The sequence below is a fragment of the Cervus elaphus genome, chromosome 28 (genome assembly GCF_910594005.1).
Source record: "Cervus elaphus chromosome 28, mCerEla1.1, whole genome shotgun sequence".
Lineage (NCBI taxonomy): Eukaryota > Metazoa > Chordata > Mammalia > Artiodactyla > Cervidae > Cervus > Cervus elaphus.
The window spans coordinates 28,901,002-28,928,784 of record NC_057842.1 but is presented as its reverse complement, the minus strand read 5'-3'; the positions used below and the strand labels follow the sequence as shown (position 1 = coordinate 28,928,784).

Here is a 27,783-nt window from a genome sequence, read left to right as displayed (position 1 = left end):
CTATATGTTTTCTGTGGTTCCAGAGACCCTTTCTTAAGAATAAAAAATGTTAATATTTTTCTGACAAATTTCCAACAAACGGCAGCATTATGTTTCTGTTTTCTAATGTAGTTGGTTATTCCAAATTATCATCCTTATTTATAGAATGGCATTGCTGCTTGATTCTTCAACAGCAACGTGATTCTACTGCAAAGTCCCTCCATCCCTTCCTCTTCTCTTATTGTGTTTGGGTTCGGTAGCTGTTGCTACATGCTTTGAGATCAAGATGACCATGTAATGATAAAGATGACAATGTAAAAATGTTAACTGTTAGCCTCTATTTTTGTGCTAGTGCCTTTTAACACCACTGGGATTCTAGTTGTGAACTGTGTGCTGTAACTAGAGTGTATTGTAATCACTGCTCAGTTATTCATCCAGAAGAAAAAATGCTGGTTGATGCCCCTGGCATCCTTACCAGTGTTTAGCCTTCTTATAGGCGCTTCCTTTTTAAGTTTGCTAAAACGATTTATTTGAATACCCTTCAGTATATTGTGTGTCTACTGGTAATTTTCTCTAACAACAGTATTGAAACATCCCATTTGTCATTCAGTATATTAGATGTTCCTATTGTTAGTTTTCTTTGGACCCAGGAAATATATAAATCACGTTTTCAGATGTGGGCTTGGGCAGAACCCTTTGTAGCACCTGCTAGCTCTCCATTTTGTGAGCTAATTAGATTTTCTTTGACCAGCTCAGGATGTGTCACTCCCTTTTTAGTCTTTCAGAATATTAAAAAAAAAAAAATTAAAATGGAAGAGATCTAAAGGAAAAGCACAAAGCTGAATGGTTCTGGTGGAATAAAGTGAGTCAGTAGCTTTAGAATTTTCTTGGTTGTATAAGGTAAGTAATTTATGAGATGGATGACTCATGTGCCCAGGATTTGAGTGAAGTTACTAAATTTACATATTTGTTCTACACCTGATACATTTCCAGAGAAATATTGCCTTAATTATAATGACTCCTTAAAAATACACACTGTGATATTTAAAAGCGTTGCTGAATTTGTATCTTGGATTTAGTTTAAGACTCTCTAAATGGTTTGCCTTTTGTTTTCCAGCTGGAAAATTGTTCGTTGCACCTCTTATTCTGGTCTTGGGATTAGCACTAGGGGCCATAGCAGTTGTCATCGGTAAGAGACACTTAACGTATTTGAGATAAGAATTCTCTGGGTGCCATAGAGAGAACACGAATGTAAATGTAATAGTGAGTCAGTTATTAAGTAGGGGAGATACCTGTCCCATGCTTGCTCTAGATAAGCCATCAGTGCATGATTTATAGATTCAGAGGAGTGTGTTTCATATAGGATGTATTTGTGTGGCACTTTTTCAGTCCATGAATACTCTCATTCATATTTCTTATAAAGCATTATTAGCCCTCTTTTAATACAAAAGTTAGTGTAACTAGTATTTTACCAAAAGATTCCAGTGGACGAGAACCCAGAGTTTCCAATTCTGAGTTCAGTTTAGAGCATCAAAGGAAAGAGGCTCTGATACAGTTTGGTTAGTTCTAATAAAATGATTCCCTGGGTCAAAAAGATACGTTTGATGTGTGTAGGAACACATGCCCAACATAAAATTGAGCACTGACAAATAGAAAATGTATCAGTGATAAATATAGTTTCATTCATACAGGTATGTTAAAATACACATTTCAAGCAGTGATTCTGAGACTCTGGAGTGCTTTATAAGAACCACGAAGGCTGGTTAAAACACAAGTTAACGGGTCCTTGCCCTAGTTTCTGCTTCACTATAGAGACGGGACCCATGGATTTCTAGTTCTAAAAGGTTAGGTGATCCTTGTGCTGATGGTCCACGGACCACACTTTGAGAACCTTTAGAGACTTTGGAGACTTTAAAAGAAAACATGATAGCTAAAGGCTGCTTGGATAATTGTTCCACGTAGTAGATAGGATTTCTCTTTTTTTCCTACATAAATTGATTTTATATGTAAAGTTCTGTTTAGCAAGTAGTTTGTATGTGCAGGATAGATAGAATTATAAAGTAACTGACATTTATAAGTGCTTACAATGAGTGAGGCTTTATGAAGTAGATGCTATTTCTGCATTCTACAGTTGAGGAAATTAAAGCTAGTCACTAGGACCTCACAAATGGTAGAATTGGGAATCAAAGCTGACATTTGCTCCACCCCCCATCTTCTTGAGTAACATGTTATATGGCCTGAAACCGAAGCATGAATATCAGTGTGAAAGATATGATCAGAGTTAATAAAGAAGACTTAAACTTGTTTTGGTATTGTGATTAAAAAAAATTTATATCAAAACTGGTGTCACAGACTCTGTTAAAAGGTGAGGAGAGAGTTTAAAAAACAAACAAAAAGAATAAAGAGAATCTTGAAAAACTAAGTACGTTTCATAGCATAGATATCTTCCCTCTTTTCATGTATTGCTAAATAATGATTATTAATAAATAGCTTGCAAAATGAACATTTGAAAATAGAAACATTACAAATCTATAGTACTAAAAGCCTGTCCTTTTAATTAACTTTAATCTTTTTCTTTTTTTTTTAATCCCCAGGTTTATTTGTATTTCCTATCTATTGCCTTTGTAAAAAACAGAGAAAACGATCACGGACAGGAATGCACTGGTAAATGTGGATGATGTCGCCTGACAGCGCTGGTCTGGGTAAGAACCGCATAGGATGATACACACGTCAGAGGGCTGCACCTTGGAACCGTCTAGAGGAACCTTCTGCCTCCTCTTCCCCCGTGTTCTCTGCAGGCCACAATGCCTCTAGCTCCAGTGCGTTCCCAACATGGTATCCTGTCTTTTCCGTATACAGATTGCTGCTTTTACGAAACGGTCACTTTCATAGACTATAAACATCTATATCATAACTCTTCATGGTTCTTGGAAGACAGTACTTCAGTTAGAACCAGTTATCCTCAGAACTGTCTGAGCATGTGTCTCCCGAGCATTGCTTAGACTGTCTCTGTCCCTGACTGTCCCTCCAGGCCTTCTGAGACTTGGGGTGAATAACTCAAGTGCCCCCTGCACCAATGAGCAAGGCCACCTTTCAGAAGATGGAGGCTCACCACATGCACCTGTTTTCATCCGTGGCCCAAGCGTATAATTCCTTCCTCCTTCAGATGCTCTAATTGTTCAAAATCTTAATGCCCAAAAAGGAACTAATGAAACTAAATGAGAAGAATCATAGTTACCGAAGTGTATACGTGTAGGGGTGTGAATGTGTGTGTATATACATATCTATATTAAAACTAGGTCCAATACCTTGTTCTTGTCGAGTTCCATGCCTCTACACTATTTTTCCATATTTTTGTAGACATATTTAAAGATGATCGTTCCTTTGTGGGCATAATTTGGTAACGTACTGAATTAAAGTCAATGTAGACAACAGGCTATTTTGATGTTGAACCTTTCTATTTCTTGCTGTTTCTCTGTGTGTCTCAGATGCACACACGGAAATTTGTGCATTGTCACCTCAAGGATTATCAAACTTTATAAACTGACAAAACTGATAGGTTGCTTCTAGGAAATTCTCGAGACCTAAACATTCAGTCTTCTTAGCAGATTTCTTACATGTTGGCATACTTGCTTCACTCTATAGTTAATCTAAATGAGTTTGCTGTAGAGAGAACTGCTGAGGCCTTTGAACATATCCCCATTCTGCTAATTGTTTAACCAACTTGTGATGATAGTAATTATGCTTTAGATTAAGCATATGGTATTATTTAAAACCCCACCCTCTCACCTCTCCTTTCTCTATTTGTCCCCAAGTTTTCATAAAAACAAATACTGTTTTTGAAGGATTTTTCTTATATTTACTGCTTCAATGCATAATAATGTGTTGGTATCTTCTTATGGAGGGGTGACTTGAAACAAAACTTTTTATGTTCACAGGTTTATCTAAAACATAAACTGCTTTTAGAGGAGGAAGCAAAAAATGAAAAAAAAATTTTTTTTTCAGGATGTTTTACCAAACTGAGAAGTCTTTAAAAGTAAGAAAAGGACAAATAACTGAATTGTGTTTTATTTTGTTTTCATTATGAGTATTCATCATTAAAGACCCCTAAGAAGCCTAAAGTTTCCACTTGTCTCCAAATACTTAACATTAGTTATTGGCATTGATGTAGCATTTACTTGTCAGCTTCCTTTTCTTAATTGAAATAGATTATGTGATAAAACATGCATTAACATGGATAGTTTGTCTTGTTGGGCTTCAGAGTATAACATTTATCATTTTTATTTGATCTAAAAAGTACATGATTGTGAAGTTTATGTGCACAGATAACAAGCCAGCACTTCCATTCTCTCTGAGTAACACTCAGAAAAACTTTACTGCTGGACTAGTCGATTTCCAGTTAGAGGAGGCTGTGTCCATTTATGGTCCTAGAATAGCATATTTCAAAAGCATAACATGATACAAGAAGTCATGCTGTAGCTTCACAAATTCATCCATGCCTCTACACTGTTTTTTCATTCATGCAACTATCTACCAATCCAACAACTATTTATTGAGTGCCTAGTATACATCCTTTAGTATGAAAACTGAGAGAATGGAAAGTTCTAGCCCTAAATCCACATAATTTTGTCAGAAAAGTGCTTAATTTTTGTATATTAGTCTTTCCCTTCCTGGACTTAGGTGTTAGTTTAATGATGTGTGCATGTGATGAATTCTAAATCTAGTGGATGTGTCTATGTATGATATGTGTATGTATATATATCTAGATATATACATAGCTGCATATGAATACATATATACCAACTAGCTAAATAATATACTCTCTGGTCCTGGGTAATCTATTTCCTTAGGTTATTGTATCTGTGTGTCTGTTGTCTTTGGCCTACTCAGGGATTTTTTATTCCTTTCTTTGAATAACTTATCTTTTGGAGATATTTTTATATTATTTGGAAATGTTCCAGTTTTCCACTTACAGAGCAGTGTCTGTTATCAGTGAAGGCTCTCTCATCAACACTTGTGATAGTGTGCACAGCACTGCACAGGATTTTCATTTTTATATTTTGTAGACTTTTTAAAATTAATGTGTGCATTTTTCACTTTCAGAGTTGCTATATATCAGGCCTTTCCCTGCTAGTGACTTACAGTAGGTATTTGCGAATTTTTTTGCTAAGTGTCATTAAGATCTTAAAAAGGAAGGAGAAAGATAAAAGAGATTATTTATATGTTAGTGCCAACATTGAGGGTAAAACAACCTTACCTTTTGGAGGAAATTTTAAAAATGACTTTAGAAAAAGAAGTATGTGTATAAGATGAATATCTTTTTATCCAAGGCTTATCATTTTAATATGTTTTCATTATAAATGTAATATATGCTCCTTTAAAAAAAATCAGCTATAAGGAATTATAAAATACAAATTTCTCTGCTTTTCCCCACCCCTTATTTCCTAGGGGTAACCACTGTTAATGGTTTGGTTTAGGTCTTTCCAGATACTATCTAAAAATATACAAATAAGTAAATATGTATGTGTGTGTGTATCTGTGTATGTATTAGTTTTGTACAAATAGAATAATACTCACTGTCCTGTGACTATTTTTCATTTTACTATGTGTTGGTAGACATATTTCCATAAGTGTTTAAATAGAGTTACCTCATTCTTTTGTAAATTACTACATATTCCATTGAGGGGCATACATTAATTTAATCAGCCCCCTATTAAGTGGACATCAAGATTGTTTTCACTTCTCTGTTACAAAACATTGGTGAAGACCCTTTACATATATTTTTGTCACTGTGTGAACATTTTCATAAGTTTTTAAATTTGGTTTTTATATTTGTAATAAAATTTTAATGCACTTTCAATGAATGCAGATCATAGAGATAATATATTTAAGACCCTTTTCTTGGAGAAAAAGTTGTGTAAAAGTGCACCATTTTTAAAGAAAAGCATATTTTGCAGGATAATTTGTCCTCATGCTTGATTAGCCCAATAAATATCTTGCCAACACAAAAGAACATTCACCTTATTTCAATAAAAATAAAATACAATGAGATGTCTATAATATAATGAGAGAAAGATACATTGATGTTTGGATTGCCTAGTTTCAAAACTTGAGGAATTTAAGTGAAATGGCTAAAGTGATCATGTTTGTCACATTTTTAAAAACACTATCCATGTTCATGCATGTTGTTCCACAGAGGAGCTTAATTATGCCATTGTGAAAAGTAGGAAGCAATATGTTGGTAATTATGAATGACCACATTATTCACAGAAAAATAATTTTGAGTGTACATAAAGTTGATGGTTTGTTGGGGTGCTTATAAACAGAACAGCATGACATTTATTTTACAACGATTCCCAGCATTTCCTGAAGGACTTCTGTATGTGGAGTCAAGAAGAAAAGAGGAATCAAACCTTTTGGCACAAACAGCATTCTCTTGCCACCACCCTGATTTTCTGATAGGTGCTATTGTTTCCTAAAGGTAGAGCAGACTGGAAAACAATCAAAGATAATTAAACACTGGTCAGGTTACAACCTGATATCTTTAATTGTGCTGTCCTTTCTGTGATATCAGATTCATTAGTGCCTATCAGGAAATTCCCTGTCTTGTGTCACCCATCATCTCTTGAGTCTCAAGGCCACAGGTGAGTCTTTATCTTTTGATCCTATCACCCAAATAGATGGCCCAAGGCTCCCCTACAAGACCTTCAAACAGTTTTCCAGCCCTGAAACAACCCAACCTCATTTTCTCCACTTCTCTGAGACTAACCAGCTCCTCTACAGTAGAAAAGAGGAGGAAAGGAGTGGGTTAAAAACTCACTTAGGAACCTGCAAAGCAGTTTCACTCCTCCTGGACTTTTGTCAAATTACAGTACATCTGCCAAAACATTGATCTAGTTTCTCCCTTATTAAACAATGCAGTTGTTTTTAACACTACAATTTTATAAGCTCTATTGAATTCATAATTATAAAGGTTAGTGGCCTAGGTAATATTAATTGGTATACTTCATTAAGTACCAAGATAAAAATTCATACCAAATGCCATTTTATATTTGAATTTTTTATGCAAGCTGCACATATGCCTTAATGTCAGTCTTCCCATTGGATTGTGTGCTTAACCTTTCATATTTGTGGCCGAGATCTGTCTCAACTCTTGAAAGTAATCTTTCCTGTGGTCAGCTTTATTGTTTTGTGTTAATGCCGATTATAAATATAGCCTTAAGGTCCAATAATGCACTTTAAAATACTTGTGTCATTTTAAGTAATCTGACAGAGTTGAAGAAACTGATCACAATGTTTTGGTGGAGATAGTAGAATAACAGTGTTAGCAAATAGATGTTACTTCTTTAAATCTGGCAGGCAAGCAGGGAGAAGGGTGGAATCAGAAGCGGAAAATTTAAAACAAGTAAAACATACCTGAAAAAGATACAGCCAAGTTTCCAAAACATATAGTAATTCTAAAAATTGGTATTAGGAGCTTGAACTTAGCAAGCAATTAATACATGTTACCTAATAACTTCATTGGTATATTTGTTTAAAATATTAAGTTAGTTTCCACTGCAAGTTTTAGCTGCATTTTTTTTTTTCATGAAATCTATAAAAGAAATTCCACCAACTAGTACCATAGTAAATAAAAACTACTGTTAATAGCCGGTGTAAGCATATTTTGTTGTTCAAATCATTGTATTTTAATTATGACATCTTCCTCTGGAAAATAAGTTGCAAATCCCATTTTAATATGAATATCCATAATTATTGTTTTAATAATTATGAAATAATTATACATTTGGTCTGAATGAAATCAGAGTCCAAATTTGGGGAGTATTCAAAATTGTGAAATGCTGCCTTTCCAATGCAAACCTTTAAAAGAGAAAGACACTTCTTTGTAAATCATAGAGGGGCTTCGCTGGTGGCTCAGATGGTAAAGAATCCACCTGCAATGCAGGAGACCTGGGTTCGATCCCTGGGCTGGGAAGATCCCCCGAAGGAGGGCATGGTTACCCACTCCAGTATTCTTGCCTGGAGAATCTCCATGGACAGAGGAGCCTGTAGGCTACAGTCCCTGGGGGTCACAAAGAGTCGGACATGACTAAGGGACTAAGCACTGCACAGAGGGTGAAACTATACTCATTTCACAGCCAACTGTCGTGTGGGGCCTGTACTGTCCATCGCTGTTCTGGGGCTGGAACTTTAGTCACTTAATCAAAATCCAAGAAGCGGAGTCTCAGTAGTGTGAGACTTGCAGTTGTCTCTTTGGATCATTAGCTGAAGCCTTCAAATATCACATACTTTACATTTCCTCATTAAAAAAAAAAAGTATTAGTCACTCAGTCATGTCTGACCCCTTGCAACCCTATGGACTATATAGCCGCATACACAGTGCCAATTTTAGCAGCATGTAACTTTCCATGTTAGAAACTATGTTCTTTTTTGGCTAAAGAAGTGACTGTTTTGAGACTGTCAATATGGCCTTAAAAGGCAATGAATTTAAAAAAAAAATAAAAGATTGCTACTACCTTTTTTGGCCACTTCCTATTAGTTTACAAAAGAAATTTCATTAGGTGTATTTAACTCTGCTTTGCTTAGATTATACAACCTTATTAGCATAGAAAAAAAAATTTTTTTTTTTTCAGGGCTATCCCACATTTTTGTCACTCTGATCCCTCATACTACTTTTTCCCCTGCTTGTAAAGTGATACTCACATACTTGAACATCAAATTTCTGTTTTCTTTCTAGATTTCCTAGTTATCTTGCTTTTTCCCTCTGTAGTCCCCTTACTGTCTTGACCGAATGTGGGATAAATTCTGTCTGACCATTAGCTTTTTTGACTCGAATGAAATTCAAACTGAAAGGACCCCACAATTTGGCCTTGGTAGTAAATATAATATATACCTTGGCCTCTTTTATCTGTAAGTTGAAACATGCCAGGACAACTTGGAACACTGTCCCTCTTCTTGATACGAGTTGGAACACCCTGCCCTGCCCTCTTGTTGTTACTCAGCCCTTAAGTCCTGTTGAATTCTTTGTGACCCCATGGACGGCCCATGCCAGGCCCAGCCCTCTGATAAGAAGCAAAATGAAGTAAAATGAATGAGATGTCAGTTGAATCAGAGAGTCTAGAAATACTCTAAAATGTAGCTTTCAAAATTGCTTCAGGACTATTGTAAGGTCAATATTGTGTTTGCATCTTGGCTGGACAGAAAGCACGTGTGGACATTCATTCAGTGTGACCCCCAAGTCATTCTTGATTCCTCCACAATGGCCAGATGTGTGCCTGGGGGGTCTTTGTTTCAACAAAAATCCCACAGCTTGGTCTTAAGGCTGGATTTGTAATGTTGTTGCATTTGTATGTAAGACTTGACCATGGATCCTTACTCTGTGAACATTTTGTTAGACTTTTTGATAATCTGCAGTGGATAGCATTGAATATAACTCATATCAGCCCTTTTCTAGAGAAACCATGCAAAGTTTGCAAATGTTCAGCATTTTCATTGATATGATAACCCATACTCAAGGTATATTTAGTATAGGTTTATTATATAATATGGAAGAACTTAAGGGAGAGTCAAACTTGGGTGTTAAATGCCCCCCAAATTGCTGAGATAACGTTACTTCAGATTTTTCCTTGTAGCTGGCCCACTACTTTGGTTATCAGTTCCCTGTAAAGTTAGGTGTTCACCTCATGTTCCCACTGGAGAAATAGTGTGAATAATTCAGTCAAGTTCTTAAAAATAATATTTTTCACTATATATTATTTCTTCTGTGTCCAAATATACCTTTATTCTTTCAAGTAAACACTAAATATATGATAGAGGTATCTGAAATTTTCAGTTTATACAAAATTAGCATGCTTTGTGTTCCTTTATAAAGAAAATTCTAGGTAAAGTGTGATTTTTATCAGCTGATTACAAACCCTTTCTTTAAGACGTATTATTTTAAATTCTATATGACAAGAGCTTAATTTTGTTATGTGATCATATTCATCATAATTAAAGTCTTTAGATGGTCTTGAAAAAAGTAAACCTACCTTGTATTTTGTATGAAACTTAGAACACTAATTGGTATATTGGCATATATATATATACCTTAACAAGGACAATCTGTTACAGGTTTTTAATGTAAAAATTAATTGGCAATCTTGTTTATTATGAAAGAAATTATTAGTTTAATAAGTAATAAGTTCTGAGATATCATAAAAATAATTTTGTGTGGAAAGAACACAAAAACAGTGGCATAAAAATGTTGTTAGGTTAACACATTATTTATTAAGAAGCCACGACAGTTAGTTGTTTTGTTTCTATTGCAAACAAAATTATTAGATGTCTTCGTGAAACAAATTTATTTATATGTATATGTATATGTTGCAAAATTGTGGGCCTATTCTCTTTTTCAAAAAGAATTTAAAATACTAAAAAGAAAACATTTTGAGTCTTTAACCTGCCATTATTGTATATTTAGAAATTGCAGTTCTAAGGAATAAATTTCACTTCCTTTGAATTACCAGAATATAGTCCATTTAAATTACCTTCTCACAAACAATAGCAAATGAGAAGAATGTCTTAATTTTAAGATGGGTGACTCACTTGTAGGTCGCACCAGATCTTGTCCATAGCCTCCTTACATGCTTTTCATTCTCTGTAACATTAATAACGGCATACTCCTTTTCATAGTAACATATGAGCCTGGTTGAAAAGAGATTTTCTTTGCTTTTTCAATGACCTCGGCAAATATTTATGTAATTTTACTTTTTATCCCTTTCTACATTTCATTGGTCATTTCATATTAACTTTGGTATTCATAAAACTATGTGGAGGAAGTCATTTTGAATATATTTTAAGAATGAGGCATGTATAAATAAAATAGAAAATATTAATACTCTTTTGTAGAAATTGCTAAAAGAAAATTGGAAAGGAAACAAATTCTGTTGTGATGAAAATGTTGAAAAATTGGGAGTGTTTAAGACTTTAATTTCTTACATTTTTAGAGTGATCGGCTTCTTATCTCCAAGTGGTTATTTCATGCTGTTGGTCCCATGAATTGTGCTTTTAGCATAATATATAATTCCTCCCCCCACTATTCTAGTGTTTATACATTAATTACTTATAAGAAAAGAAGAAATTAGTGAATTAAGGTTGGGGAAACTGGGTTTATTACCATTTTCCAATAGCACTAATGTATAGTCCCTTTAACCTTCCATATGGTGCTTTGTGTGATGAGAGTATGAAACATTTATCTATGTTATTAGTGCCTTATTTTTTTCACTTGACTTTGTTTCTTATCTGAAGAGCCATATATTTTTGTGAGTGTTTCTTTGTCCTTCTATTTAAAGTGCTGATGAGACACTTTAGGAATATATGTATGTAGGCTGCATTCGCCACCTTCATTCACTGTATTTTCTCCAGAACAGCAGGTTAGCCAATATATTTTTCTTAGATTCATCATCATTGTTAAGCTAAAGTATTTTAAAAAAGGATCTTAAACACCATAAACTGAAGCCATTACAACTGAAATGTGTTTTTAAGCCACCAAAAAGAATGCTGATTATTTAAGTTTAAAACAAGAATTGGAATGGCTATAAGTCTTTATAGCTCCAATTAGGACAAAATTACTTTACAAAGCATTAAAAATAAAAGTAATTATATGGTACTTCAGGAATTTGACCAGTTCACTACCACTTGTCTTTGATAATATTTTGTCTGTAATTCCACAGAGATGCCAAAGAATGATGGTGTTTGCTATTTAAATGGAGTTACTCATTCACAGTGGGCTTTATCAACAGTGAGACATTCGGACAATATATTATCCTGCTCTTCTTGGTCTTCGCCTTTTGTGTTAGTTTTATACAAAAAGCTGGTGTTGTTGTATTCTTTATGTACCATAGTATATAATTCAACTTTCCCTGATGAATGTATAATGAATAATGAAAATAAATCATGTGTTTCTAGACAAAGACACAGGTTGTATATGCAAATATGTGTAAATATTTGACAAAGAGAAAAGAGGAGAAGAATCTTCCTGCCAACAGATATGTCCTGCTGGATGGGACATGGAAATTAACAGATTTTTTTTTTTCTTTAAGCAGTGAAATTTAAAAATCTATTACCTCAAGAATTTTCAGTGGATATGTATCAATGTAATGATCCTTCTTCATAAATACATTCTCACTTGCTGCTGGCAGTAAAAGCAACCCACGTGTCAGATCACACAAATTTTAGGGTCAAGCCTTTCAAAAGATGGACACCTTCTAAGACTTTGGAGTCCACAATTTTGAGCTTTTACTAATGTCCCTATGGCTCTGTATTGTGGTTGGGCTTCTACATTTATCTTTTGTTGTTTTGGGTTGATTGTTTTAGAATGGAAGGGTAATCTTAATCATGAGACCAGATCTCATGGAGGGGTGTAACAACATTCACTCTACTTGGATGCAGACTATAAAGGGAACCAGCTCCTTTGTCTCTGTATGAACTGTTGTGTGGATTCCTGTGGAGTGCTGTTTACTTGCATGATGTGTGCAGGACATCATGCACCATCATCTAGCAATGCCTAATAAAAGTTTTTAAAAGAGAAGACTCTTGGTTTTTTTCCCAGTAGATTTGGAATTCAAAGACATCAAAAGGTAAAATTGGTCAGTGCCGAAATTACACGTATGTAAGTAAATCTGGAAAGTTATTGAAGTCATTTCTGCACCAGATTCTTAAGAATGGAAAAGCAGGAATGCACAGAAATTCATGGGTGTGCATTTGGAAGGCGGGTCGTGTGGTGTTGCTATGACAGAGTTTGAGGAAGGTATGCAGGACAGTGACGGTCATTCTGCATGGAGTGTGATAAAGACACAAATACTGTGAAGGTAAGAGTTTGGCTTAGGGTAGTGATTGCTCTTCAGACAGAAGGGGCTGGCATGGAGTGGGAAAAGTAGAAATCGCTAGCCATTAAAGCTAAATACATATGCCTTCCTTATAATGCCTTCCTAGGTCTGTCATTAGGGAAACAAGGGCATTTGTTGGCCAAAGGACATGTATAAGCATTCCCATCAACAGGAAAGTGGACAAGTATATTGGGGTATATTTACATATATTTATATGATGAAATATTACAGGACAATATGAAAAATAATATTTAAAAAACTTACAGAACAATGCATGGGCTTCCCTGCTGGCTCAGTGGTAGAGAATTCACCTGCCAATGCAGGAGACACAGGTTAGATCCCTGGGTGAGGAAGATGCCCTGGAGAAGAAAATGTCAACATACTCCAGTATTCTTGCCTGGGAAATGCTATGAGCAGAGGCGCCTGGTGGGCTACAGTCTATGGGGTTGCAAAAGAGTTAGACATAACTTAGCAACTCAACAACAGAGCAATGCCCCAAAATCTGGTTGACTCACAGATGTTGCTGAACAAATGAAGCAGACGCAACAAGGATATATTTATACAACCATCAACGCAGATGAAACTAATCAATGGTGATAAAAGGTACAACACTGGTTACTTTGGGGGGCACACTTACTGACTAGAAAGGGATGATAAAAAAAAATACGGTATCACTTCATCTGGGTGATAGACAAGGTTCTGGCCAGAGGACGGATTGGGTGCGGGGGGCCCTGATGCTGCTTGCCGCCTCCCTGCAGGGCCCGCATCCGCCGTTGCCCACCCTGTGGACAAGGGTTCCAGGAGAAGTGGGTCTCCTGCACATGGACGAGGGGAGGGACAGCAAGGCTGTGATGTCTGCATCAGCAACACCTCCCAAGGCCGTCTCTTCCTGCGTGGGTAAAGGAAGCTGTTCTGTTTGCTTGTCCTTTAATTGAGGAGGTGGATTTTTAAATTCTATCAATCTAATGTTATGGCGAGGCTAGAAGATAGCTATCCACAGAGTCCTGGTTGCATCTCCCATTCGCCAGATCACCCCTTCTAAATCTGGCTGACGAATTCTCTACATCGCAATTAAACGGTATCCAAAAGAAAAGAAACGGAGAATGGCATGAAAAGGAGAAGGGAAAGGGAAGAGGAAAGAAAAGGACATTTGAGAAGCTAGAATAGGAAAAAGGAGCCAGGAGTTACCTGGAAGAGCCTGGATCCAGGTGGAGATGAAGTGAAGTCAGGACAGTTGCAAACCCCATCTGATTTCAGAACCAAAGGCATTTTTTTGTGACATTAGAGTGTCCTGGTTCCCCCCAAACATTAGGCTTAACCACTGTTAAATTATTTGTTAGCATTGCGTGTGTCTTAAGTCACGTCAGTCATGTACTTAGCCCTCTAGGCTCCTCTGCCCATGGGATTCTCCAGGCAAGAATACTGGAGTGGGTTGCCATGTCCTCCTCCAGGGCATATTCCCAAGCCAGGGATTGAACCCACATCTCTTATGTCTCCTGCATTAGTAGGCAGGCTCTTTACCACTAGCGCCACCCAGAAAGCTCACTGACTGAGTCTAAAGAACTTGCCCCATCATAAAGTCTGTCAGGGACAGAGCTGAGATCTGAACCCAGGCTGAGGAAGACACTTGAGTCACAGCACTAGATTGCTTCCTCATCTCCTCCTATTAACCAGGGAATCAGGCAAGCTACCTTATCCATTTTTTAACATCTGAAATTTTTTACAAAGAAAGTGAAAGATGCTCAGGCGTGTCCGACTCTTTGTGACCCCATGGGCTGTACAGTCCATGGGATTCTCCAGGCCAGAATACTGGAGTGGGTAGCTTTTCCCTTCTCCAGGGGGATCTTCCCAACCCAGGTCTCCCACATTGCAGGTGGATTTTTTTACTAGCTGAGCCACAAGTGAAGACCAAGAATACTGGAGTGGGTAGCCTATCCCTTCAGCGGATCTTCCTGACCCAGGAATCAACCCGGGGTCTCCTGCATTGCACCAACTGAGCTACCAGGAACAAAGGAACATTGGGAAATAGGGAATAATAACTCAAACAGAGTAGAGTTGAGACACATGAGACCATGTGTCTGCAAGCACACAGAATAATGCCAATGATGTTCTCTTTATTATTTGTTGAAAACCTATTCAATATTTCTTATTCAGTTAATTATTTTTTTTAGTAAACATATATTGAGCTCCTCTGTAAAAAGATACATAATGTATATGCATTTCAGAGAAGGCCAGGCCCCAATACCGGTCTAATGGAGAGAGTGCTAGGCAAAGATTTAAGGTATACAGCATCAGGATTTGACTTACATATCAATATATCATGAAAGGATTAACACAATAAAGTTTAGTGAACACCCGTCATCTCGTATAGATAGAAACTTTTTAAAAATAGAAAAACCAATTTTTCTTTGTGATGAGAACTTTAAGATTTACTTTCTTAAAAACTTTCATATGTCACATGAGCAGTGTTAATTATATTTATCGTATTGTGTGTTACATCCTTAGTATTTACTTATTGCTAAAAGTTCGTGCCTTTTGATTGACTTCATCCAATCTTCGTTCCCCCTACTCCCTGCCTCTGGTAACCACAGATCTGATCTGTTTTTCTGTGAGTTTATTTTTGAAGTATAATTGGCCTAGAACACTGTTAGCTCCTGTTACACAACATAGTAATTTGATTTTTCTATACATTTCAAAGTGGTCACCACAATAAGTCTAGTTACCATATGTTAACATACAAAGATATTACATAGGTATTGACTATATACCTCACACTAGTTATTTCATACCTGTGACTCATTAATTTTGCAACTGAAAGTTCATGGAGAGGTATAAACTTCCAGATGACTTGCATTCTTAAGCAAGAAACTTAGATCACATGAATGAGATGCTCCGGGGGTACTGAAAGAGTGTGACTTGAACCCAAAGACCTGGCTTCTGCTGCCTGCTCTTGTGTAGCATGGCCTTGGAATAGGTGTTCAGTCTTTCTGTAGACAATTTCCCTTCCTTGAATATGGTACAACCAGATTTCTCATGTATTATGTGAACAGTAATATGTAATAAAGTCAAACTACAGCATTAAAAATCATTCATAATTATATACAGTTAAATTTTGCTTTAACAACTGCACAATGGGAATAAAAACACTGGGGATAATGTTCATACAGGAGGTTCAAAGTAGTATTCAATGAATGGCAACTCCTTTCTGCTTCCCTCACAAAAAACACACTTGACCCAGAGAATGTTCTTAATAATCGCTGGGTTGTAACATGCGAGTTCAGTTGCTCAGTTGTGTCCGACTCTTTGTGACCCTATGAACTGTAGCCCAACAGGCTCATGGTGACCCCAAATTAATAGACTTCTCATCCTGGTTATTAATTCAACGTTGAATTAACGTAGTGGCTTGCCAAATTAGAATTTTGGTTTACCTAGTTAGACATGATTGCACACGTTAAGACTTTTTGAAATTTGTTTCTCTTAGCTGATCTACTATTTAAATTAGGTACAGGAAGGACTCACACGAGGACAGCCCAAGAAATCACCCAGGCATTCCATGAGGGAGGTTGGGGGACTCCCCCCGCACACACAGCCAGCCGCACAGAAGCCCTTTCAACATCCAGAAATAGATCTCCCATTGAGCCTCTGTTTATCTCCTCTGACCATAAAAAGCAGCTGGCTCGGCAGGAAAGACTGGCGGCTGCAATTAACTCCAGGAGACCCTAAGCCCAGTCCCAAGCAACATGAACAAAGGCTGCTCAAAGAACTTTTGGAGTCATGTTGCTAGCTCATTGCTAGGACCCTTCGGTCATCTGAGGAGGAAATCTGTGAGCCAAACACCAGACACATCGCTGCAACATTTTCTGTAACCACCAGAGGCACTCAGAATCATCGCATTATTCTGGGAGATGCTTCAGAATGACGATCAAATATCTACAAAATGATTAAATGATGATGGCATTTTGTTAAATGAAAAACATCAAATAAAAAAAAAACATAAAGGAATGCTTGATCCCATTGTTTTCCTCTTCCATGACATTGTATTCAAACTTTTGTTCAATATTAGACTAATGGGGCATCCCTCATAGCTCAGTCAGTAAAGAATCTGCCTGCAATGCAGAGGACCCAGGTTCGATTCCCTGGTTGGGAAGATGCCCTGGAGAAGGAAATGGCAATCCACTCCAGTATTCTTGCCTGGAGAAGCCCACGGACAGAGGAGCCTGGCAGGCTACAGTCCATGGGGTCGAAAGAGACACGACTTAGCGACTAAAAGAAAGAGAGAGACTAATAGTAGTTGCAAAGAAAAAGCTGAATCGGAATTTTTAAAGCCACTGGAGGTAATGAGAGGTCTGTATTGGAACACTTAACAGTTCATTGCTAAACAATTACCAGGTCATTAGGAAACAACGTCAAACATCTCTCATATTTTTGCTAAGAGCCCTTAAGAGCACTATTTTTGTTGCTATTTTCTATACAAATGAATTAATAAAGGCCTGGAAAATCGCAGTAATTTAATTCACTAGGCATGTGTCCAGGAGCATAAACAGTGCAACCAAATGCAACCAAATGGCCATCTGAAACTCATTTCAAATTTCTATTAACTTGGTATGATTAATATTCTTGTGCTCATGCTCACTCGTGACTGACTCTTCGCAGCCCCATGGACTGTGGCTCCCCAGGCTGCTCTGTCCATGGGATTCTCCAGGCAAGAATACTGGAGGAGGTTGCCATTTCCTCCTCCAGGGGATCTTCCCAACCCAGGGATCAAACCCATGTCTCTTGCATCTCCTGCACTGGCAGGCAGATTCTTTATCACCAGTGCCACCCGGGAAGCCTGTTAAATAAGCCAAAAAAGGCCCCAAGTCTTTACCCCCGAAACTTCTCTGGGGCCCAACAAATGCTTTTAAAGCTACAGGTAGGCATTTTGTATTATAAAAGTCTAGCTCTTTGCTTTTATTAGATCTAAAATTTTTTTTATAAAACTAGAATAAATATTTCTAGGGTACAGTTTCTACTATGTTGTAAACCCTCTATAGCTGATGGATCCCTGCTGAGTACAATGAAAATAAAAACCAGTTACTGGAAAAGGTAAGAATAAGCAAAACCAAGCAGGTTGTGGTAGGAAATCAAATATAGAGAAGCAGCCCCCTTGGTGGGAGGGTCTCGATTGTTTTCCTTGAATGTTTTGCTCCAAAGGAATGATTGTAGAGGACACAACTGCAAAAATTTCAGTTGAACCCTCTGCCATCTTTACCTGCCTTCAGAACTAAGAAAGAAGACAGAGCAGGAGGGGGATTGCGGAGGGGAGAGAGTGGAGAAGGAGAAATGAATGAAAAGAGGAAATCTCAGCAGAGAAACAGAATCTATTTTTATTTTTATTTTTTTTCAGAATCTATTTTTAAAAGAACCAAATAAAACTCTTAGACTCGAAAAATGCAACATCTGGAAAAATTCACTGGTTGAGTGAAGCGTCAGTAAACTTGAGGACAGATCAATAAAAAATATTGTATCTGAAGAACAGAAAGAATTTTTTAAAATGAATAGAATCTTAAGAATCTGTGAAAGTGAAAGTCGCTTAGTCATGTCTGACTCTTTGTGACCCCATGGACTGTAGCCCGCCAGGCTTCTCTGTCCATGGGATTCTCCAGGCCAGAATACTAGAGTGGGTAGCCATTCCCTTCTCCAGGGGATTTTCCCAATCCAGGGATAGAACCCAGATTTCCAGAATTGCAGGTGGATTCTTTACCATCTGAGCCACCAGGGAAGCCCTGTGTAGGATATCAAAAGTTCTCACATATGTAAACTTAGACTCCTAGACAGAGAGAAGAAAGACATTGGAGGATAGATTACAATTGGACACAAGAAATCTTTTTGGAAAATATTCATTAATTTGATTGTGGTAATGATTTATACATCCATGGAAACTCATTCAACCATACACTTTAAATATAAAAGTTTAATGTCCATTCTATATCAATGAGACAGTTTAAATAATTTTAAATTATATACACATGCACAAAAGAAAAATAAATGTTCTTACACCCAAATAAGATTTTTGTTTTTTTTAATTTTTTTTTTCATATTTTCTAAATTCTCATTATATACATGTCTTTTTGTGTTTTGTTCAAGTTCTATGTTTTAAAATCGGGAAAAATTAAAATTATTTGTTTTTAGACAAGCAACTTTACTTTGCCAACATACTAGTCAAGCTATGGTTTTTCCAGTAGTCATGTATAGATGTGAGAGTTGGACTATAAAGAAAGCTGAGCGCTGAAGAATTGATGCTTTTGAACTGTGGTGTTGGAGAAGATTCTTGAGAGTCCCTTGGAGAGCAAGGAGATCCAACCAGTCCATCCTAAAGGAAATCAGTCCTGAATATTCATTGGAAGGACTGATGTTGAAGCTGAAACTCCAATACTTTGGCCACCTAATTCGAAGAACTGATTCACTTGAAAAGACCCTGATGCTGGGAAAGGTTGAAGGCAGGAGGAGAAGGGGACGACAGAGGATGAGATGGCTGGATGGCATTACTGACTCAATGGACATGAGTTTGAGTAAGCTCTGGGAGTTGGTGATGGACAGGGAAGCCTGGTGTGCTGCAGTCCATGGGGTCGCAGAGAGTCAAGACACGACTGAGCGACTGAACTGAACTGAAATAAGCAACTGAACTGAACTGAAATAAGCAACTTAGTTTAAATATAGTATTACTTATCTGGTTTTGTATTTGGGTACTTTCTATTAAAGTTTGAGAGAAAATTTAAGTATTATATTTGTCTTCTCTATTGGATATGTTGTGTGTTTAGAGTGTTTCTTGTTTTGTTTTATTTGAAATAGCATGCCTTCTATTAAGTTTTGATTTGTGGCTATCTGAAAGACAAGGAAAACACAAAAATGCATAAATCAAAAATAGCTGTCTTAGCATACTTAAATGGTTCAAACCTAAGCCAAAAAGAGTATATTCCAATCTACTCAGAGTGTATATGGATTAAAATTACCTTCTGAGTTCATTATTAACTTTTTAAAGTTTTATTAATGAAAATCAGCAGAATTACCACATTTTGTTATTATGACAATTGTTTCCATAACCATTTTAAACACTGCATAAGAATTTTGTCTGTTATTAAGCATATTTCTTCTAGTATGTGACTATAAGAACTCATGTTTTGTGAATGTGGGCAGAAGAACTAGTTTATTAAGTAAATGTTTCTTTGTCTCTGATAGTTTACTGATATATATAAATGTTAAATAGAAGAAGCCCAAGGCAATTGATTTTATAAACCACTGTATTGCCAGTATTTTCTCCTTTTTATAAGGCCACTTGGGTTTTATCACATAACTTTTTTTTTTTTAATTAGAAGTTACAAATTAAGAGCCAAATGGTTTTAATTTGCAGTTAAGCTAAAAAGAAAGCAAATTAAGTGTTTTGTAGACAAAAATTTAACTAATAACCTATTCGGTGTTGCTGACAGTGATTACATTTCATCACCTCATTATCATCATACAGCCTTAGTAGTAGGCCTAGAGTCTCAGGCTGTGCCCTCCAAAACAGCAGAGTCCAAGATTAGATCTTGCTTGTAAATAGTTTATTCTGGCATGTGAATCTGAGAAACAAAAGCAAGCTGCTGGGAGAATGAAACGGGAAAGGAGAGTGGATTTATCTAAGGCTGCATTATCAAGGCACTGTTGCCTCTGCGGGCACCTTGCCTCAATCAATCTTCGAGGTCCCTCTGAAGAGCTAGGTAGAACGTTTCTCAAACTGTCCACCCTAAAAACAGAAGAGGAGATGTTTATCCACCTGCTCTGATTCCCATTAGTTGAGGTCTGCTCCGTGGAACAAAACTCCCTCATACTTCCATGTACATGAATCTCAAGGGCTCAGCGTCTCCGCAGAGCATCCAATGAAGCAGAAGCCGAGAACTGCCAAGATGGAAATCTGAGGAAGGAGCTGTCAGATTGCCCTTGCCAGCAGCTGACTGCCTCTGTGCAGCTGAAGACGAAGGATGGGCTGAGACGCGAGAGCATAGGGGTAACAGTGCGGCGCTCTAGGGATAAACATACCAACAAAGAGGAGAACCAAGACGATGTGTTAGGCTAATCCCATTAGCCTCCAATACACAACACACACACACACGCGCGCGCCTGTGCACGTCCTGACATTGGCATCCATCAAATTTTGAGAATCAATTACATTCTTCTCTTCCAGACTCTACATTCAATAATATCAAGTTAGTAGTTTCAAATCAGCAAAGATGTGAGTGTTTTGCATGACAGAAATTGGCAGGCTTTACACATCAGAGGATTTCTGTTTGTTTCTTTAGTGGAAGTGGGGCAGAGAGCTGCTTGGCCAGCATGCCACCACTATCTGTGTGTGCATGGGTATGTGTGTGCTTGCATATACATAGACACACATGACAGAGGGTTAACTTACTTGTAAATTGTAAATTAAGCAATTTTGGTAAAATAATAAAAATATTTAAAGGTAGTACTATTTTGATTTCAAAATAGAAACTATCATGGGAGCCTTTGTATGAAGGAATAAACTTGAAAGCATCAGTGAAATGTTAATGCACCACCTACCTAAACACAGATTAAGTGGGGAAGAAAAGAAAAGAGCCTAGCTGAGATAGTAGCCATATGACAACCTGTTACAGCCTTGACTGGTGTACACATGAAATTTCTCAGACATTCAAGGACCACACACATAGTACAAGTAGCCCTCCAATTCTTTCAAAGTTCCTGATTTTTTTTTTTTTAAAGAGCATGTTTTAACATTCATATAGCCATTTGGGGCCTAAATTCAAATTACTGAATTCATCATATTGCTTATAACTTCTTGCAGTTTGAAAGATCTCACTTATAACTTCAGATGCACACGTTTCAACCAATTTAGAGGACAATCTGGTTACCAAAGGTAGCAAAGCTTGTCACAGAAAAGTATTAGTTCAAAGGGCCAGAACATACAAAAGGAGAAAACTTCTGCAAAAGCCAGCGCTTCAGTTCTACGGTTATCTATCTTTCCTGTCAGGAGCCAAACGTAAATTCTATTTACATTTATCCCAGGCTACTTACTGGTAAATATCCTGACGTAGGACTATTACTGCATTTAGAATTTCACAATTTAAATTTCTTTCATGATGTTTCCACTTTAGAATAAACTTGAAATAGAAGCTTCCTGTGGGAAACACACTGTTGAGTGTCCAGCATTTCAGCTGCTGGTGAAATGCTGTGAGCAGTATGTTAGCTGAACCAAGATGTGGTTATTAAAGTCATAATAATGAAAGTGATTACCCTGGAATCTGTCTTTGGTTCTCTCTTTCCTGAAGGCCTTTCCAAAATGACCCAGAGTCATGTAGCTAACAATGACTTTAGGTTAGCTAAATTAAATTATTCTTACCTTGTTCCATGTTACTTCATTGTATCATCAAATGAATGTAGTATCAAAGGTGAATTTACTTAAGTTGCTCGTTCCCTTGCTTTATTTTTCTGATAAACATAAGAACATTGTAGTAAGTGTCCAACACTTGTATCAGCTTTTTTACAGTTTACATGATGATTGCTTTTAACACTTTAACCTAATACCACACTGCTATAGGAGAGGTGAAATGAAAATGCTAGATGCTATGTATTTAATGGACATGAAGAGAAAGATGCATTGTGAAATGCTTGAGAAACCTTTGACTTCATGAAATCAGAGGCTTTAGTTTCAGACAGACTTACCTCACCAAGAACTGCCTAACCATATAATATTGGGCAAATTAATTAATCTCTTTAAGCCTCAGTTTCTTCATCTATAAACAAGGAATGCAATATAGCCTAACTCTCAGGGCTCTTGAAAATTATAACTAAGATGATATATATCAAAGCATCAACACAATGCATGGAACAATGTTAAATTCAAAAGATCAAATCAAAATAAAACATTGTTAATTTCAGAAATAATCTCATCTATAAAACGGAGATAATAGCTCATTTCAAGGGATATTGTGAGGAATAAAATAGTTTACACATGTAAATTGCCTAGAAAAAATGCTGAAAATAAAGTAGATAATTAAGAAAAGATAGCTGTTATCATCATTGGATTTATTACCACTGAACCAAGTTCTTTTACATACTTATGTTTTATAGAGCTTATAATTTGGAGCCCTCTGGTGTTCATATCGGGCACTGCAATTTTGAATCGGTAGAGTTAACGCTTAGATCGGTATTTCCTCAAACTATTATTTACATACAATTTTGTCAATCCAAAAGACCTGTTACTTATTTAATATTTTAATTTAACTTGACTTATTTCTTAAGGGAAAATCAATATATTTCCTAAACCAGTTTTCTATTATTATAATAAATATTAAATCAGTATCTTAAAATCTCTTAAATACATAACTATTAACATAGAACATTGTAATTTGGGTACCAACCAGAATTACACCTCATCCAACACTTGAGAAACCTCATTTTATATCAATAGATTTCATTATATGCATGGTTAGGAGAGCTTTCAAGTTTTAAGCAACTTTAAAAAAAAAAATGAATCTTAAAAAAAAAGAATCTTAAAGAATTATGAGACGTTAGTTTGATGGACAAGAGGACAAAGGATTTTTCTGAACAGAGATTAAAGTACACGTAAATGCAGAGGGCTGTGGAAACAGCGGCTTCATGGCAGAAACTGCCAGAGGCTGGACCTGAAGGCCACGTGAGAGGTGGGCGTGGCCACATCAGGGTCAGCCTCCTGTCTCCTGGGGAGAATGGACTCCTTTCCTGTAGTCATTATTTTCCCAAGAATTGAGTTCCATGAGACTTTAGTAAATACTTCTCACCACCTCTCAAAAAAATATGCGTGCGTGTGTGTGGTGTCAAGTTTGCAAAAAGCTGAGTTAAACCAAATTACACAATATTTTTTTATTGCAGAGGTTGTCACAAGCACTGTAAAACTTAAAGGGGAAATTAAAATGGTAATATGCAGATTTCGTAATGGTGTTTGATCTTTGGAGTGGTTTAGTTTTTGAAACGTCTTGTGAGAAAAGCAAGAAATGCCCAGGGATTATGAAGAGTTCTTTTTTACAAAGACAGTAATAACATGATTAGATTTGTATTTCAGAAAAATCATCGGTAACAGTATGGTGGCTAACTTGGGAGAAATAAAAAAAGTAGAGGCTGCCAAATGTGTTAGATTATGCCTGAATCACCCATTTGCTATGTTTAGTGGCTCAGTCTGACTCTTTGAGACCCCATGGACTGTAGCCCGCCAGGCTCCTCTGTCCATGGGGATTCTCCAGACAAGAATACTGGAGTGGGTTGCCATGCCCTCCTCCAGATCTTTCCAACCCAGGGATCGAACCCAGGTCTCCCTCATTGCAGGTGGGTTCTGTACAGTCTGAGCCACCAGGGAAGCCCTGAATCACCCATAGTATATGTAGAAACAACACCATCACTACACATGTCATGGATTTTAAACTATAATAGTGAAAAATAATTTTAGGGAAGTACAAATTTGAAAGCAGTAATTTATGCCTGAAAAGAAAAACAGACTAATTAAATAAAGTAATGGAGCTTATTGGAGGGAATGACAAGACCTAAGAGATAAAAAGAAAGGACAGAAGAGACTTCTTAGAATGTCAGAAAAATGTTCCATGCCAAGAAATTAGTACAACAGTAAATATATCTGAGTTATAGAAAATAATCATGATGATAGAATAAAAAGTATACTAGATGCTAAACAGTAACAAATTATAAAAAATTATTTCTTTTTTGTTTGAATAATTATTTTGTGTACTTTAAAGGTTTCTTGCTGCTTTTGTTGAAAATGACAGATGGAGGTGGAATACTTTAGCTTATGAAACAGAAATCAATTGTGGCTCTTACTATCATTATGAGTTATCAAAACCAGACTGTGTGTGAGTCTATGTATATTAGTGAATGGTAGTGTTTTGGCAAAAGTGAGTTGGAGATAGAAAGAGGTGAAATGAAAAAAAAAAAAAATCTCGTAAGATAGAAAGCAAAACTCCTTGAATATTTACGAGGAATAAAAAGGGAGGAAAATCTTTTCCAGAGGATATTGAATTATTCAAGCAGGTTGATGGATCCTGTTTGCTCTCAAACTGATTTTATTAACCAGCATTTAGGGCAGTTGCTCTACTCATTTGACAGTTATAGGGACTAATTACTCATTTTCCTTATCGAACTGGTTTGAAATGTCACATTGTGTGAGAGTTCCTGCAGCTTGTCAGATTGTGTTAATTTTGTTCATTTTTCTAGTGAATGTTTTAAACTGTTGACCCAGCTCATGAATACAGAAGCCCTTTTCTTTCTCTTCTGAAAAAGACAGGTGATTGGGTAACAGATACCATTGGATATGCAGAAAATGAAGCATCCTGATAAAGAGCTAAGTCAATATTTTTAAGAGAAAGTCAACATAATTTTTTCTCCTTTTCAAATTCTTCCATTGATATTATGTGACATTTATTTCAGGTGAATTTAATCAATTAAATTTTGTTTTTAATTTATATGTTCACTGAATAGTCCCTAAAATTATTACAGAATGAACTGTGGTTGTGATTTTTTTTAACTGTTCCAAGGAACAGAGGGAAAGAAAATTAGAAACCAGGATGCAGTCTGGAGTCTATGTTAAGAACATAAGTTGAGGAATTTAATCTAGGTTCATAGTCCAGCTCCACAGTTATTAGCTGTCTGACCTAAGCCAGTTAAACAATCTTAGACTCAGTTTCTTTGTCTTAGATGGAAGATGGATGAAGATAACACCTCTCTCCAAAGAGATTTTATGCATATGTGACAGATTATTTTATTGTTGTGGAACAGTCTAAAATTACATCATTAATATTAATTTATACTATTACTTTGGGTTTTATTTTTCAAAATGAAAATTAGAACAAGAGCCTGATAGTATGAACCATTTGGTACTCTGGATTCTACTTGGGTTCCACTAATTTATCCAACCTTATCTATAACTAATTCCCAGAATTAATCCCCCATTTCAATATGGCTGGTCTTGTTGACCAAGCTTCCTAACTCCCATTTTCTCGAGATTCCAGCTGGATCATCCCTTCAAGGTGGCATTCTGTCCTCACTCATCCCAAACAAAACATCAAGCACAAGATTCTAATTCTCTTTTAAGGTATGCGCGTGCACGCGCGCGCGCACACACACACACACACACGCACACACACACATATATATATGATCATAAATTAGTGATATTAACCATTTGTAAGAATGTGTTTGCTTTTTAACAACTGCCATTTAAGTTATCTGGAAAATTGCTTTGTGGGAGAATGTCAATCATCAAGAGTTAGCAGTAATTTTTGGCAAAGAGCTGTATTGATGTGAAGAATCTGCCTGCCAATGCAAGAGATATAGGAGATGGGGATTTGATCTCTGGGTTGGGGAGATCCCCTGGAAAAGGGAATGGCAACCCACTCAAGTATTTTTGCCTGGAGAATCCCATGGACAGAGGAGCCTGGAGGGCTACAGTCCATGGGGTTGGAAAGAGTCAGACGCAACTTAAGTGACTTCGCACACAGCACAGAACACTCCCAAGTGGTTGCCTGTCCACTCTGCCCATTTATAAGCTCATCCTAGATCAACAGGATAATACTTATATGTGAAGTCATTGCTTCATCAAAGATTAGAAAATAAGGAAAACTAGGAATGAGAAAACCTGGCATAAGTAAATTAATATTTGGCAACTAAAAACCTCACATCTCTAATTCTCATAATATGATAGATCAGAGATCCTAATACCATCTCACAATAAAAAATATAAATATCCTTAAACTATTAAAAATGTTAAATACACTTTTTAAATGAAGAGAAAGGGCTAAAAAATAGTAGGGGAGATATAAGGACAGGAGTGAATTATGGGAAGATGTCTGGGGAAGTAAGCTACCTCGGAAGCATATGCAGATTCTTATTTCCATTCAGAGAGAAATTTAAAAAAAAAAAAAGGTCTTGTAACTACAAAAACTGGGCAGCCAAATGGAAGAACAGTCTTCATAAAGTTTAGACTCAACAAAAAATACAAGGAACCTAGGAAAAAATGTAACAAAGTTCAAAGATATGAAAAAGTTTAATGAAAAGGTCAGTTTTCATTCCAATCCCAAGGAAAGGCAATGCCAAAGAATGTTCAGGCACAATTGCACTCATCTCACACGTTAGCAAAGTAATGCTCAAAATTCTCCAAGCCAGGCTTCAACAGTAAGTGAACCATCAACTTCCAGAAGTTCAAGCTGGATTTAGAAAAGGCAGAGGAACCAGAGATCAAAATACCAACATCCTTTGGATCATTGAAAAAGCAAGAGAGTTCCAGAAAAACATCTACTTCTGCTTTATTGACTATGTGTGGATCACATAGTTTTTGACTATGTGGATCACAATAAACTATGGAAAATTCTTAAAGAGACGGGAATACCAGACCACCTCACCTGCCTCCTGAGAAACCTGTATGCAGGTCAGGAAGCAACAGTTAGAACTGGACATGGAACAACAGACTGGTTCCAAATAGGAAAAGGAGTACGTCAAGGTTGTATATTGTCACCCTGCTTATTTAACCTATATGCAGAGTACATCATGTGAAATGCCAGGTTGGATGAAGCAAAAACTGGAATCAAGATTGCCAGGAGAAATATCAATAACCTCAGATATGCAGATGACACCATCCTTATGGCAGAAAGTGAAGAAGAACTAAAGAGCCTCTTGATGAAAGTGAAAGAGGAGAGTGAAAAAGTTAGGTTAAAGCTCAACATTCAGAAAACTAAGATCATGGCATCTGGTCCCATCACTTCATGGGAAATAGATGGGGAAACAGTGGCAACAGTGGGTGACTTTATTTTCTTGGGCTCCAAAATCACTGCAGATGGTGACTGCAGCCATGAAATTAAAAGACACTTGCTCCTTGGAAGAAAAGCCATGACCAACCTAGACAGCATAT

At 36.7% G+C, this 27,783-nt stretch overlaps 1 protein-coding gene across 1 annotated transcript in view; it reads left to right on the top strand.

Moving 5' to 3' along the window:
• RNF217 (ring finger protein 217) overlaps positions 1–12,547 on the top strand; it is a 124,401-nt gene extending 111,854 nt beyond the window's left edge. Inside the window, exons 5-6 of the mRNA XM_043889845.1 lie at positions 1,097–1,168; positions 2,574–12,547. Of these exons, the coding sequence (XP_043745780.1) occupies positions 1,097–1,168; positions 2,574–2,647 (146 nt within the window). The 3' untranslated portion in view covers positions 2,648–12,547. The remainder of the gene's footprint in view (positions 1–1,096; positions 1,169–2,573) is intronic.
• Positions 12,548–27,783: the final 15,236 nt, after the last annotated feature.